We start from the raw sequence: 15,275 nt of genomic DNA on the forward strand, positions 1-15,275 counted from the left end.
ATACAAGTGTTATACATCGGCTTAACGATTAACTTCTTGTTAATCCAGCGCTTTGTCAGATTTCAAAAAGGCTTTACGGCGATTATCTGAGGACAGCGCCCCGCTTACAAAAGCATACAAACATTTTACAACCAAGTAAAGGAATTACAAAAGTCAGAAATAGTGATAAAATTYATCACTTACCTTTGAAGATCTTCATATGGTTGCAGTCACAAGAGTCCCAACTATACAATAAATGTTTGTTTTGTTTAATAAAGTCCCTCTTTATATCCCAAAAGCTCTGTTTTGTTGGCGCGTTTTGTTCAGTAATCCACTGGCTCAAAGGCGGTCAAAACATGCAGACGAATACATCCTAATAGTACCGGTAAAGTTCGTCAAAACATGTCAAACGATGTTTATAATTAATCCTCAGGTTGTCAGTTGTCTAAATAATCAATAATATTTCAACCGGACAATAGCGTTTTCAATAGAAAGGAAAAACAACGAAGGGTGCGCACTCGGTCATGCGCGCAAACCAGCACTGCATGATTCTACAGTCCACTGAGAGAAAGGTCTCATTCTTCTTAATTTTTCAGAAAACAAGCCTGAAACAATGTCTAAAGACTGTTGACATCTAGTGGAAGTCATAGGAACTGCAATCTGGGTCCTAACCCATTAGATACTCTATAAGCATTCAATTGAATATACCCACATCAAAAAATTCCCACTTCCTGGATGGATTTTCCTCAGCTTGTCAACTGCCATATCAGTTCTGTTATACTAACAGACATTATTTTAACAGTTTTGGAAACTTTAGAGTGTTTTCTATTCAAATCTACCAATTATGTATATGCATATCCTAGCTTCTGGGCCTGAGTAACAGGCAGTTTACTTTGGGCACGCTTCTCATCCAGACATCGAAATACTGCCCCCAAGCCATATTAACAATCTAACAATGTCTTTTTGTAATTTTCTTTAATTAAAAAGTAGGCCTATGGCATACCCTCTCATACCCCCTTAATTCGAGTTTTAACTTAACAACCCTTCACTGACACAYCGGTAGGCTACAACAAGGTAGGGTGAAGGAATTCACCAACAAATATATGGATATAGCAACTGCCTATAGCTTAATTTTATCTATCAAACAGGTAGGCCTACCTCTTACTTCTTAAATAGGAAGAAAAAGACTCCAACACAAAGCACTCTTGTTGTTAGTAAATTAAAATGAAGACTGTTGAAATGAATTGTTCCTACTTTCAGCACCGTGAGCTGTCCAATTACGATTGATTGTGCCACGGTTGCTGCTTCAAGTTTTAGCACCACAATGTAAGTTGTGAGGTCAATAGCTCTGATAAATACATAATGGGCAAGAAACATATTGTTTTTAATAAAAATCTATTATAGTAATGGCAAGCTATCAAAGTTGACCTTCTCATCTTCGCACTCACCTTCTCAAACTGAACAGAGCATAGGTTACAGGCTCATCTGTGCGCAAGCATTTTTTGGACTAGGCCTAATCAAAAATTATTTTTGGAAGACTTTCCTCCTGAACTTACACTTAGCCCTACACAGCACAGACATTGGTTAAGCAGCCTTAAACAATTTTCTTGATCAGCAAGAGCAGAACAGAGCAGGCCAGGACTCAGGGATGGACTATCCATTGCAGTGTGTAATGCAGCCTAGTTTTATTTAATCTATCCCAGCAGCTATCTTAGAAATATAACTTTGATCTGTGCTTCTCCGAGCATGCTCTTCGTAGCCTATAGCCTATTGTCACGACTTCTACCGAAGTCGTTGCCTCTCCTTGTTCGGGCGGTGTTCGGCGGTCGACGTCACCGGTCTTCTAGCCATCATTGATCCATTTTTCATTTTCCATTGGTTTTGTCTTCTCACACACCTGTTTTCAATCCCATCCATTACATGTTGTGTATTTAACCCTCTGTTTCCCCTCATGTCTTTGTCAGAGGTTGTTTATTGTCAGTGTTGTTTTTTTGTGTATAGGTGCGCGACAGGTCTTCGTACCCATATTTGTTTATGTTCTTTTCTTATTAGTGTTATGGAACATGTTACTTGGACATTCATTAAAAGACTCCATTTTACACTCCGTTTGACTCTCCTGCGCCTGACTTCCCTGCCACCTATACACACGACTCTGACACCMATAGGCTATGGACAATTTGATTGAGATCAGACCAAATAGCCTATAGGCGCAATTGATATTGCACGCTCAGCGGAGAATCAGAGATGAGGGGCAGCATTGGGCACACATCGATATATAGCCTAATAAGCAACTAATTGTAAAACTGAGAAATATTGACATTTCATCAAATACAAATMACATGACCCTCCCCTGGAATAGATTTGAAAAAGCATGACCATCCCCCATTTCCGTCCAGGTAAATGTCTGTACATTTCAATCCATTCCTAAGTTTAAGAAACATTTCCTTGTGCCTGGTAATTCAGTTACCAAAAACACACATATCTTTAAGACACTGTATTTTCTAATTTCTCTTCCTCAAAAGGGAGGATAATGAATGTTCACAAAAGTAACAACGAAATGTACACCTACCAATTAGTTATATTGTTTTTACAGTAAGAGGTGTTTGTTGTGACTAAAACTTGTCCTTCTTTCACCAAATCGGAATTACTGCAAATTAATTGGATACAATGGGAAATCATAGTAGTCACAAACCACCGCCTACTGTCCTCCCTTCCACTGGTATACTGTTATGCTCAGATCATAACTGTTTTCTATCTCTTTATGTCTTCTGGTGGTCAAAGCAGGAGTGTGAAAACAGTCTGGACAAGCCTCCTCTCACTCTCTGCCTCTCACCTTCTCTCTCTACAGTTAATGTTACCTCGCCTGGCTCTCACTGACACCGACCCATGAGCCTCCTCTCTTTCCATTTACTGTAACCAGCATCCACACCCACTGAGCACCGACCGACACCGGACTCTTAAAGAGTGCAGTGTATAAAGTCAGAACATCTGCTGTCTCAGCCACTGCCTGTCACCAAAGGAGTACCCCAAGGCTCGATCCTAGGCCCCACACTCTTCTCAATTTACATCAACAACATAGCTCAGGCAGTAGAACGCTCTCTCATCCATTTCTATGTAGATGATACAGTCTTATACTCAACTGGCCCCTGCCCAGATTATGTGTTAAACGCTCTACAACAAAGCTTTCTTAGTATCCAACAAGCTTTCTCTGCCCTTAACCTTGTTCTGAACACCTCCAAAACAAAGGTAATGTGTTTTTGTAAGAAGAATGCCCCTCTCCCCACCGGTGTGATTACTACTGTACCTCTGAGGGCTTAGAGCTTGAGGTAGTCACCTCATACAAGTACTTGGGAGTATGGCTAGATGGTACACTGTCCTACTCTCAGCACATATCAAAGCTGCAGGCTAAGCTGCAGGCTAAGGTTAAATCTAGACATGGTTTCCTCTTAATAACTCCTATTTCACCCCAGCTGCTAAACTAACCCTGATTCAGATGACCATCTTACCCATGCTAGATTACGGAGACGTAATTTACAGATCAGCAGGTAAGGGTGCTCTCAAGCGGCTAGATCTTACTGACAGTTGTGGCTGCTTCGCTTGATGTATTGTTATTTTACCTTCTTGCCTTTGTGCTGTTGTCTGTGCCCAATAATGTTTGCACCATGTTTTGTGCTGCTACCATGTTGTGCTGCTGCCATGTTGTGTTGCTACCATGTTGTTGTCATGTGGTGTTGCTACCATGCTGTGTTGTTGTCTTAGGTTTCTCTTCATGTAGTGTTGTGGTGTCTCTCTTGTTGTGATGTGTGTTTTGTCCTATATTTACATTTTTAATCCCAGCCCCCGTCCCCACAGGAGGCCTTTTGGCTTTTGGTATTCCATCATTGTAAATGAGAATTTGTTCTTAACAGACTTGCCAAGTTAAATAAAGGTTAAACAAAATGTAAATAAAATAATCAGCGTGATTATTCCACAAATAGACAAGTATTCTCCTTTCCACGGTAGCAAGATCTTAACTATTTTTGTCAACTTTCTTTTAAAATGCACTGCAGTGAGATCATTTCTTTCTTTTGGGATATGAACACTGGGTATGTCCACTTCACCGTCAGACCATTTTATTGGTAAACTACACAGTAACATTGTATATTTTTGTGATACAGTACGTAATATAGTACACTTATTGTTATTTGGTTGTAATCCAGAAAGGTTACAAAAAGTATGTATATAATCTATGAGGCTGTGAATCAAAAAATATTTGGCACACAGTACCAACCAAAAGTTTGGACACACCTACTTATTCAAGGGTTTTGTGTTCTACATTGTAGAATAATAGTGAAGACATCAAAACTATAAAATAACACATGGAATCATGTAGTAACCAAAAAAGTGTTAAACAAATCAAAATATATTTTACATTTCAGATTCTTCAAAGTAGCCACCCTTTGCCTTGATGACAGCTTTGCACACTCTTGGCATTCTCTCAACCAGCTTCATGAGGTAGTCACCTGGAAGGCATTTCAATTAACAGGTGTGTCTTGGTAAAAGTTGCAAAGAAAAAGCCATATCTCAGACTGGCCAATAAAAAGAAAAGATTAAGATTGGCAAAAGAGCATAGACACTGGATAGAGGAACTCTGCCTAGAAGGCCAGCATCCCGGAGTCGCCTCTTCACTGTTGAAGTTGACACTGGTGTTTTGTGGGTACTATTTAATGAATCTGCCAGAAGAGGACTCGTGAGGCGTCTGTTTCTCAAACTAGACACTCTAATGTACTTGTTCTCTTGCTCAGATGTGCACCGGGGCCTCCCACTCCTCATTCTATTCTGGTTAGAGACAGTTTGCGCTATTCTGTGAAGGGAGTAGTACAAAGTGTTGTACGAGATCTTCAGTTTCTTGACAATTTCTTGCATGGAATAGCCTTCATTTCTCAGAACAAGAATAGACCGTTGAGTTTCAGAAGAAAGTTATATGTTTCTGGCCATTTTGAGCCTGTAATCGGACCCACAAATGCTGATGCTCCAGATACTCAACTAGTCTGAAGAAGGCCAGTTTTAATGCTTCTTTAATCAGAACATCAGTTTTCAGCTGTGCTAACATAATTGCAAAAGGGTTGTCTAATGATCAACTAGCCTTTTACAATGATAAACTTGGATTAGCTAACACAACGTGCCATTGGAAGACAGGAGTAATGGTTGCTGATCATGGGCCCCATTAAGCCTATGTAGATATTCCATCAAAAATCAGCTGTTTCCAGCTAAAATAGTCATTGTTAATGTTGTAAATGTCTACACTYTATTTCTGATCAATTTGATGTTATTTTAATGGACAAAAAAAAAGTGCTTTTCTTTCAAAAACAAGGACATTTCTAAATGACCCCAAACTTGTTAAAGGTGGTGTGTATATATAATAATTTAAAAAATATATATTTTTAAAATTCTAAAACCAAAGTTGCACCCCTGACGAGAGCTACACGTTTCCCTTTAAGTTTATTCACCTTGATGAGTGGGTACAGAATTTTGTGCCTATCTGGAACTTTCCTTCGGAAACTGATCATCCATTCCTATTTTCGTGCCAGTGAGTCTTTTGCCCAAGCTTTAATCCATTATTTGTAATATTTTTTTTAACCCCCTTTTCTCCCCAATTTTGTTGTATCATGTTGGTAGTTATAGTCTTGTCTCATCGCTGCAACTCCAGTACGGACTCGGGAGAGGCGAAGGTTGAGAGCCGTGCATCCTCCGAAACACAACTCAACCAAGACGCACTGCTTCTTGACACAATGCCCACTTAACCCGGAAGCCAGCCGCACCAACGCGTCGGACGGTCCGTACACCTGGCGACCGTGTCAGCGTGCACTGACAGGAGTCACTAGTGCGCGATGGGACAGGATATCCCTGCTGGCCAAACCCTACCCTAACCCGGACGACGCTGGGCCAATTGTGCACCGCCCCATGGGTCTCCCAGTCGCGGCRGGCTGCAACAGAGCCTGGACTCGAACCCAGAATCTCTAGTGGCACAGCTAGCACTGTGATGCAGTGACCTAGACCACTGCACCAATCGGGAGGCCCCCGAATATTTTATTTTAAAGAATGCAAATTTGACATCTTTGAATCTTAATTCGAAGCAGATATTAAAACGTTTTCAGAAAACGTGGTCACATAAAAACWGAGATTTTACCATAATTCTCTTACCAAACAGAGCATCTGCACAGTTCTTCAAGTAAATGTGTTTTGTGAAATGTTCTGTGTAAATTGTTAAAAGTAGTTCTTATGCATAGATTTGAATGGGTTTGTTAAACTTTGTAATCAAGGGTTTTTGTTTAGGATACATGCTAAAGTGAAAAGTCAGCGTAATTCCTTTATCTTGAAATTGCCCCTTTTCATCATGTGGACCTGTCTTTCTGGCTTCTCTATTTTTATATAATATAATAGGACATTTTAACAGTGGTCCTTCACCAGTTCCAATAATATGATATACAACTGAAACATTTAGCACATGTATTCTACATGCATTTCACAATGAGAGGGCTCCAGAACAGCTAATATGACTAGCTACAGACCATCCTGCTATAATAGATTCTACTGTACTTCTTCCATCAAATTGGCCTACCTGAACATACCGTCTACATGAAATTGCTTCACACTGTCTTTTTCCCGTCATTTGCAGCAAGCTTCCAAACATTTACAGTAGCCACTAGAAAACGTGTCACCTCTACCTTGTCATCTCCATGGTGTCCTTGGTAAGATAGACGATCCAGTAGACCAGGTTGAAGGCCCCGAACGACAGAGGGAAGAGGATGCGTGAGTACTTGTCTATGATGCTGGTGCCTGTCAGTAAGTTGTTGGATGGCACGGCTGAGCCTTGCTGGAGGAAGGCCTGGGCATTCACTGGAGGGTTAGGGAACACCTCCGCTGGCCTCTCAAAGTGYGGCGTAGAGTTCATCCTCTTCTTCAGCATACTGCTGGCGTCCTGTACGGCGCACAAACACAAAGGTGGGTGGAAGGGGTGAGTGAAAGAACAGGTCTGCACAGTAAATCTATGACCAGCACATCAGTAAGTCATCGGCAATTAAGATTAAAATAGGAAATCAATTGGGTTTTATTTTGGCATGACGCAGTTTTAATTGAATCCATTTCCTATAGCAACACGGTGGCGTATGCCATGTGCACAAAGTCATAAAAGATATTGTCATTGATTCATTCATCAATACAACATTTGGTATTTAATAGTATTTGGCTACTGTGGTGCTGCAGAGTGAATGGAGCAGGGACTGAGGCACAGTTGGGCGGTGTGGAGTGGGGAGCAGGGACTGAGGCAGGGTTGTGAGGGGTGGTGTGGGGTAGAGTGGGGGCGCTGGCACGGGTTTAACTGGCTTCCATCACAGAGCAGGTTGGAGCTGCAAATGTCAGCTGCTGGATGCTGTGCGAGTCCGACGGAGGTGAGAAATCAGGCAGGGAGCATGTGGCTCGCAATGCTTTAATATTGCAGCTATTTCTGAAATGACAACAGGCTTGAATTCTCTGCTGGCTCTCAGTCTCAAATCCCACAATGATCAGAGCAAATTCTTATACAGTAGATATACTATATAACATTGTTCTGCATACTGAATTAATATCGCTAGAGCTTGACGGAATACCTCATGAAATGTAAATACTGCGTGATATTGTCTTGTTTTCATGAGATGAAAAATGCAGGATTAATAGTGCAACATAATACACAGCGTATTCTATCAATTTGGCTTGTGTGGAAGTGATCACAAGTGTCCTGTCTTTAATCCGATTTCACCAATCAGGTGAACAAATGGAGTGTTAGCATGCTGACACACATCTAAATCAGTGTATAATATAAACATCCCTTAGTGTTCAGCTAAGGAAGAGCTGGTAGACTCAGTCCACATCTTATCCTGTCAAAAACCAGTCAACCAGTCAACCAGTGATAACCAGTAAACCAGTCAAAAACAGTCAACATCTTATCCAGTCAACCAGTGATAACCAGTCAACATCTTATCCGGTCAACAACCAGTAAACCAGTCAAAAACAGTCAACATCTTATCCAGGTCATTTAGATTTGGCTGCCTTTTAGAATAATTTAAAGAGATAGCAATTCAAAATGGTGACAGAGATAGAGCTCCTCTCCGTTTGACTATTTAGTCATTTTGTTATGTGAAAACCTACATGTAGGCCTTCATGTATTTGGTGCAGTCACCTAATAATAGTATCTCTCCCACAGAAGCACAAAGCATTGGGCTTGCCTTTCCCCTCCAGCATGAAGGTTTCTTGTGAGCCTGTAATGATCTGCCTGGATATTCCCTTCATCTATTCRTCTTACATAATCTGCAGCAACCGCGTTCATGACGCCACTGGCTGTCTCTTCTCGTCAAACGCTCGTGTTATCATAGACTAGGAGCGGAGGTTGAGCTGGACATAGAGATGGGAGGAAAGGGAAAGGGAGGGAGGAGTGTAAAASGAGGAGGGGAGGAGGGGGGTGGATTACCGAAGAGGACTCCCCATCACTCCTCCCGGCCTCTGCAGCCTCCTGGGCTGCCTTGATGGCGGCCACCTTGCGTAGCTCCCGGTTGGCCTGCAGCGTGGAGAAGTAGTTGACTGCTGCAAACTCGATGAGGGCTGAGAAAACGAAGGCGAAACATACYGCAATAAACCAGTCCATGGCCGTGGCGTAGGAAACTTTGGGCAAAGAGTGGCGGGCGCTGATGCTGAGTGTGGTCATGGTTAGCACAGTGGTAATGCCTGGGATACACAGGGCACATAGAGAGATTTTAGACAGAGATACTGGATCGAGGATACATTTTGTTGTCTGTCTCCCAGAGCCCCAGGGTTGACTGGCTGGGCTTCCAGGGTACCAGGCTCATCATCTTGTTGAGTGGTGATTGTCAGGGCATGGAGTGGAGTGAAGGGGGTTGGAGGGTCTGACAAGCAACCATCCAGTGGTTTGCATTAAAGCAGTTTAATGTGAACACACATGAGCTTACAAGCAATGAAATAGCTTAAGGGGAAATGGTTGAGTCTATTCAAGCATGTCATTTGGCCTGAAAATGGTTCTTTCTATGAACCCAATAGATCAAATCTTATCATATATTTTCAGAGAATGAAATGATTTCTGCTGTAATTCTCATGACACTGATCTAACATTACTGAACATTTTGAGCAAAAATAGTGTCTCGAGTTCATCAGATTAGGCTGTCTCGTTAATAATAACTGACGATACTGTAACTTCATCAATAGCAACCTACAAAATGAAGATTAGTATTGCATTACAGTGCATAAAATCCTCAGAACCCATTCATAATTTAGATGGTAATTGATGCCCTACTTCGCCAGAGGGTGAATTTGTGGGCATGATGTTTAATCTCTAGCCTCATTTTCACACAAGTTCACACTACTCAACCACTAACCTTGCTCCTACATTCAGAAATGCATTTGTGTCCAAATTCAATGCTTAACKGTGCACTTTGTCTTTACTGTCCTTTGGATGGAGGGTCACAATTGTTTTTTTTATACCAAGTTGATTATAATGTCTATCTCTCAGATACCAATGTGCTCTGGTATTATTGAMAAGTAATGATACCTGTAGCGCTATAAAATATTCAGCCTGGAGACTTGAGTAAACAAGTGGCCAGCGAAATGTAAAAAAGTCCAATCTTTCTTACTTTAAGAAAATCAATACTTCACCCATTATGTCAAATGTATTCACTTTACCAATAGCGAGTCATACAGGATAACAAATTCACCAACGTTAGGGTTTTCAAAGTAACACTGTGTACTCTCAGCATGATCTATTGATCCTGGGAGGCAGCAACCAAAAACATGGCTTAGTTTACTCACCCACAGCTTAGCCTAAACATCATTGCGTGCAAACACYGGAGTGGTAGGGCCTGTGGTAATACAGTATGTTCCTACGGTAACAGCACGCCTAAATCAACTTTAAGTCAGGTCATTTAGGCATGCTCTTTGGAAACATGGTATCACAGGACTCGYTTTGTGCACGCAACTATGCTAACCCTAAGCTTAAGCTGAGGAAACTAAGCCATGTTTTTGATTGCTGACTCTCAGGATCAATAGATGACTTGCTATTTATCCATATAAATTAGGTCAACTTTTCATTTGGATCAACTTTTAGTATTCCTGTTATGTCTTGGATGCAAATCCATTTGAAATCACAGCAGGGTATTTCTTACGGCGTTCTAAAAGTAGAGGAGGGTTGGGGTGGATGAAGTTTGTCATACCAATCACAGTGTTTACTGTTCATGGGATGGCCTGTTTTTAGTGATGATGATGATAGTTCCAGAGCAGCACAACTTCCTTGGGTTAGAGTTAGACACGTGGTAATCAATCGYATGCGGGTTGCAATGAGATGCCAGGGTAGTGTAGTTTCATCTCAGGGAGCCAATGGATGACTGAGCTGCAAGCGGGCCTGGAGGAGCAGGAGAGTCATGATGATGAGAAGGATGGGACACAGATGAATTGATGAAGGCTTACATGGAACAAGTTTACAGGGAAAAAGAGCAATAGCAGTCCCAATCCTGGATAATGAAGAGAGTGTAGAAAGGCTGTTCTGCCCACAGATTATATGAAGCAATTCACTGTGCTATACAGTACGCATAAATGTCCTCTGAAGTACTTTCTACTGATTATTGGATAAGGTTCATTGGAATGCCAAGTGACTTCACCCGACAGGACTATCAAGACATGCAGGAATTCACACTCTTGTCTCCTCATAACATTGGGAAGAGACATATTCATAGACTACCAACGTTCTAATAAACGACTTAACCTGTATATCAAAAATAAATCGATTGCGAAGTTTCAATCTGTACAACCTTTGTCAGAATGGAGTTGCTTATTTCTAGTGGGTCACTGCAAGTTATGTTTCAAGGGAGTACAAAAATAAATTGCCATTGATTGAGAGTGTTAAATAATATTATGGTCAGGCACCTCAGCTGAGGCAGGGCTACTATGGAAATTGATTGGCTGCAWTGATTTCTATTCACAAATTGGATCTTGTTGACGATGACAACAACAATAGCGACAACAGGCAAAGCAGTGGGGCCTCAATCCGTTGCATTTAACGTGGCAACAGATATCTGAGCGATGAATAACACTGTGGAGATTCACAAATGCAAACAGACCCATGGATGCAATATGTGTTCATGGTAATAAATCTCATCACATTTATTCAAAGTGAGTTTCAATCGCTGGCCTTACACTATCGAGGCCCTTACAAGTCATTATTAATTCACATAAGGGACATGCTCTATACTGGTCCATTAACGGGGTACAGCTATAATTTAGCAGAGATTGTTTTCATTAAGCTAAAACTGTCAACATCAAAAAAGGTCCATTGGCCACTGCCCTGCTATGCTCTTAACAATTACATATTTACACAGTTCATTTGCACAGGGGGGACATGTAGAGAGCATTTAAGTGGATGTAATCATGTTTCACTGCATTTAAGCACTGCTTCAGCACTGAAAGCCAGTATAGAACTCCAGTATAGCCAGTATYGATTAAGTTAGCTACAGTACCAACTCTCTATAAAAAAAACACCAATGGCCAACACTGCCTGTCAAACTCATGCACTTGGTAATGATCACACTGAGGAAGAGGGATATGGGAGAAATCGTGTCAGTAAAAAAAGCTGAGGAGGCCAGAGAAAGAGAGAGGGAAGAAGAGGAGGAAGAAAATGAAAGAGAAAGACAGGAGAAAGAATTGAGGAGCTTGAGGCATCCGTGTGCTTTTAAAGGCTAAAAGCAAGGTACAAATTAGGCCCACTCAATTAAGTCTGTGAGACTTCAGCTCTGGGGACTTTCAGCTCTTAGAGAGTCACAACAACAATGGCTAATGTGCTTTAGCCCTGATGGAGTGCTTCTGCGTATCTATCTGTCTCTCTCTTTATCCTTCTGCACCTGTCAGTACATTACCACAACCTATTTAGCTACTGCACTCTAAAAAAAATGCTGGGTTAAAAACAACCCAATTTTGGTTATTTGGTATTGGATATTGGACAGTACACACGTTGGGTTATTGTGACCCAGCCATTCGGGTTGCGTGGATAACCCAACATGTTGGGTTGTTTGGATTACACAACATGGGTTAATTGAAGCATCATTTGGGTTTTTATTCACTTTCATGCTGGGTTGACCCAGCAGCTGGGTCTTTTTAATGTAATCCATAGGCTCRTAAGGAACACTTGTGTAAACCTCATTATAGCTACAAAAGTGTCAGTGTTCAACCTTAACATTTGATGACAATAAAACAGAACAGATGACCCGGAATGACATTTACTCTCACGGGTAGCCCAAAATAACTCCTGAAAGTCACACCACTGCTAAGCCACACCTCCAGTTTCTGATCTGACCCACTGGGTCATATCTCAATGCCATGCATCAATAACCCAGCATCAACAACCCAACCTTGCTCTTTGTATAGAAAACAACCCAACTAAGTGACCCAATACCTGCAACCCAGCAGTTGGGTCATCCAAACAACCCAGCATTTTATTTTGTGTGGCTTCTCGCTGTGCCCCATATTACGGTTGTCACGTTGTGTCACCAAAGCATTCAAATACATTGGATTTACAGAAYCAATTTACAGTCTCTTAATCGTAGCATTTCGGAACGCAAAAACAAACAGTGTAAACCGTGAAGATAAAGCCTGTCATTCTTGGGTTTGGGGAAAATCCAATATGTTTTATGCAACAGCCTCCTAAAMGACACACCATGTTCACACTAAAAACACTCCAATATCTTCACAGRGCTCCCCCGCAACTGTGTGAAATGAAAGCAGTGGGATGTGGGAGGTTAATGACTTTCCGCATATGTGCGTTTCACGTGGGGCCCAACTTGAACACGTACMAACGATTGGTATCTTTCACTTCTGTGTGGGATTTTCAAAATGCTGACGAGCTTCCAAAGAGAGCCATAATCTACAAAGGCCAGTAGCCGCTACTCCTGCTCATGAAAATGTAACTGAGGAAATTAAAATTGAAAATCCAAAGTATGGCAAATTAAACTTAGGAGCTCCATGTTCCCGAGGCTAGAGGCTGAAACAAGTGTAGCATGATGTAACGGGAACAAGCGGAATCTGCAAGTCCTCGGAACGAGTCCAAGTAAACAGCATCACCCCCCCCAACCCTCTCGGTATGACCGATTTCAAAGTAGGAGTTATTTACTATTAATTTAGCTCCACCACTTTGGAGGAAACAAATATAATGAGGTAGAAGGTCTGAGAGCTACCATGTGACTGTGCTGCCTTTTATCTCGAGCACCACTCCACTAAGTGAAGCACTCCATAGAATGCAAACCATTACCAAGTTCTGCCAAGAAAGAACATTAAAATACTATATCCTCACCTAATCTACATAAAAGGATACGGAATGGATCATGTAATGAGTGGTGAATTGGTACAATCCACCTTTGTTCTTTTGTTATGGTTAAAGTGGCTCTATTGTATCGCTCCAAAGGAACTGCGGCTTATAATGGGACCTTCGGGGGTAACCTTGCAACATGTAAGCATGGTGGACAACCCAGTGGAGACATGGAGGGAGTAAAGATGGAGATCAGGAGGAGGCCTACCAAATACAGTTCGAGCAGGAACGGATTCCTTATTGATCCAAAAAGAGACCTGAGCCAGGATCACCGTCATGATACAGGGAATGTATGTCTGAATCAAGAAGAAGCCCATCTTCCTTTGCAGGTGGAAGTGAACAGTCATGATTACATATTCACCTGTCAGAAAACAAATGGAATTTCTGTCTGTGGCGCAGAGTTTCTAACAGGCATACATTGTCAAATCAGAAAATTCACAAGGCACAATACTGATTTGTGTTACAGACAACAGATCAGACAGTGAGCATCACAGGGGAGACATCACACATACAGTACATGCATACTGTAGCACATGTCAAATACCCCACATTGAATGTGTACAGAAAAAGCACAGATTCAGATGAYAATTCCATTTAGAATGTACTATTGTCTTTCCATTGAAATCCTTTAAAGCCATATGCATACAGGATGCATACAGTTAGTTAGCATAGCTATCTTTTTAAGGCCTATTTCTGTAAGCATTACTTAAGCATAGAGTGAATGAATACATTCTTACCTGTGTTGGATTTTAACCTCTCACTGGACACTGTCTGTCCTATTAGATCGTACTGTAGCAAGCTGGAGGACTCCTCTGGTACTTCCACAGAGAACAGAGGTCCTTTTTTCCACGTGTACACAATTTCACTCATGGGGTAGGCATCTGGACAGCAGAAATAAAGATTCTGTAGTCAGTATGTAATCACCAGCTCTTCTGGTGGAACCATCTGTCTGACTAAGGCTTATCAAGACAACTTACAACTACCAAACTTGAGAGGACAGGCATGGCCATCCATGGGGAAGTTCATCAGTCGCATGGGACACTCCGCATTTATTGTCAATCTGCAAMGGAATGGAAAAGAGTATTGGACACACTGTATGTACAGTAGTAACGATCACCTATGATCATATATAACTAAATCACACCAGCTTACAGTGGGTAGTACCATATTTTAAAAAACAAAGCAATACTCATAGAAATGCGCCTGGTTAAGTATGCGTATATTGCACAAATAGCTCAACCATACCCATGATTATTTTTTTTATGAGACTTAGATTGTCCAGTAGAACACAGAGTACTACGTAGGTCTATCCTGGACCTGGATGGCTGTGTGAWTAGTACCTCATGGTGTAYAGGATAGTTCCGTTCTGCATGATGCGGAACAGCTTGTTGGGAGTGGTCATGTTGTGAGAGATGGACCTCTTGCCATTCCGGAAGAATGTGTCTGGCGTCCAGATCTTGCTGACCATGAGGTTGTTGAGCCGCAGAATCTCGATGGGGCCCTCGAATTTCAACCTCTCGTCAATCCACGTTTGACGGAAAAACACATCCATGGTGTACTCCTACAACATGGTGGTTTGGAAATCAAATCAGCAATCAATTTGTATGCAAATGATGGCATGTACTGTACAGTACGTACAGCATATCAGTGACCTCATTTTATTTTTTTAATCAAATTGTCAGTAATAAGTCAACTTATTTCATTTATGCAAATGAGGAGTATATTTTTCACCTTTTGCGTTTTTTTCTCCAGAAACGWTTGCTTATGGATACCTTCATGTGTTTAAATATTACTGTTCTCAGATGTTTAATTAATAGACTAGCTGTGCATTAAAATGAGCATTTTTTTTGCAAACGGTATACTGTATATCCATTGTTTAGCTGGAATGGAATGTTCATATACTGCATATTTGACTGTGATA

At 41.4% G+C, this 15,275-nt stretch overlaps 1 protein-coding gene across 2 annotated transcripts in view; it reads right to left on the reverse strand.

The window, feature by feature from the left end:
* LOC111980211 (gamma-aminobutyric acid receptor subunit alpha-6-like) overlaps positions 1-15,275 on the reverse strand; it is a 40,004-nt gene that overhangs the window by 22,739 nt on the left and 1,990 nt on the right. The window contains exons 4-9 of one of the 2 annotated variants that reach the window (XM_024010895.2): positions 14,695-14,915; positions 14,332-14,414; positions 14,092-14,235; positions 13,563-13,715; positions 8,465-8,595; positions 6,687-6,940 (exon numbers count right to left, since the gene is read on the reverse strand). In XM_024010895.2, the coding sequence (XP_023866663.1) occupies positions 6,687-6,940; positions 8,465-8,595; positions 13,563-13,715; positions 14,092-14,235; positions 14,332-14,414; positions 14,695-14,915 (986 nt within the window). Of the gene's footprint in view, positions 1-6,686; positions 6,941-8,464; positions 8,719-13,562; positions 13,716-14,091; positions 14,236-14,331; positions 14,415-14,694; positions 14,916-15,275 lie in introns of both variants that reach the window. The other variant, XM_024010894.2, reaches the window with a different exon arrangement.

The sequence above is a fragment of the Salvelinus sp. IW2-2015 genome, linkage group LG20, assembly GCF_002910315.2.
Source record: "Salvelinus sp. IW2-2015 linkage group LG20, ASM291031v2, whole genome shotgun sequence".
In the NCBI taxonomy this organism is placed as follows: Eukaryota; Metazoa; Chordata; class Actinopteri; order Salmoniformes; family Salmonidae; genus Salvelinus; species Salvelinus sp. IW2-2015.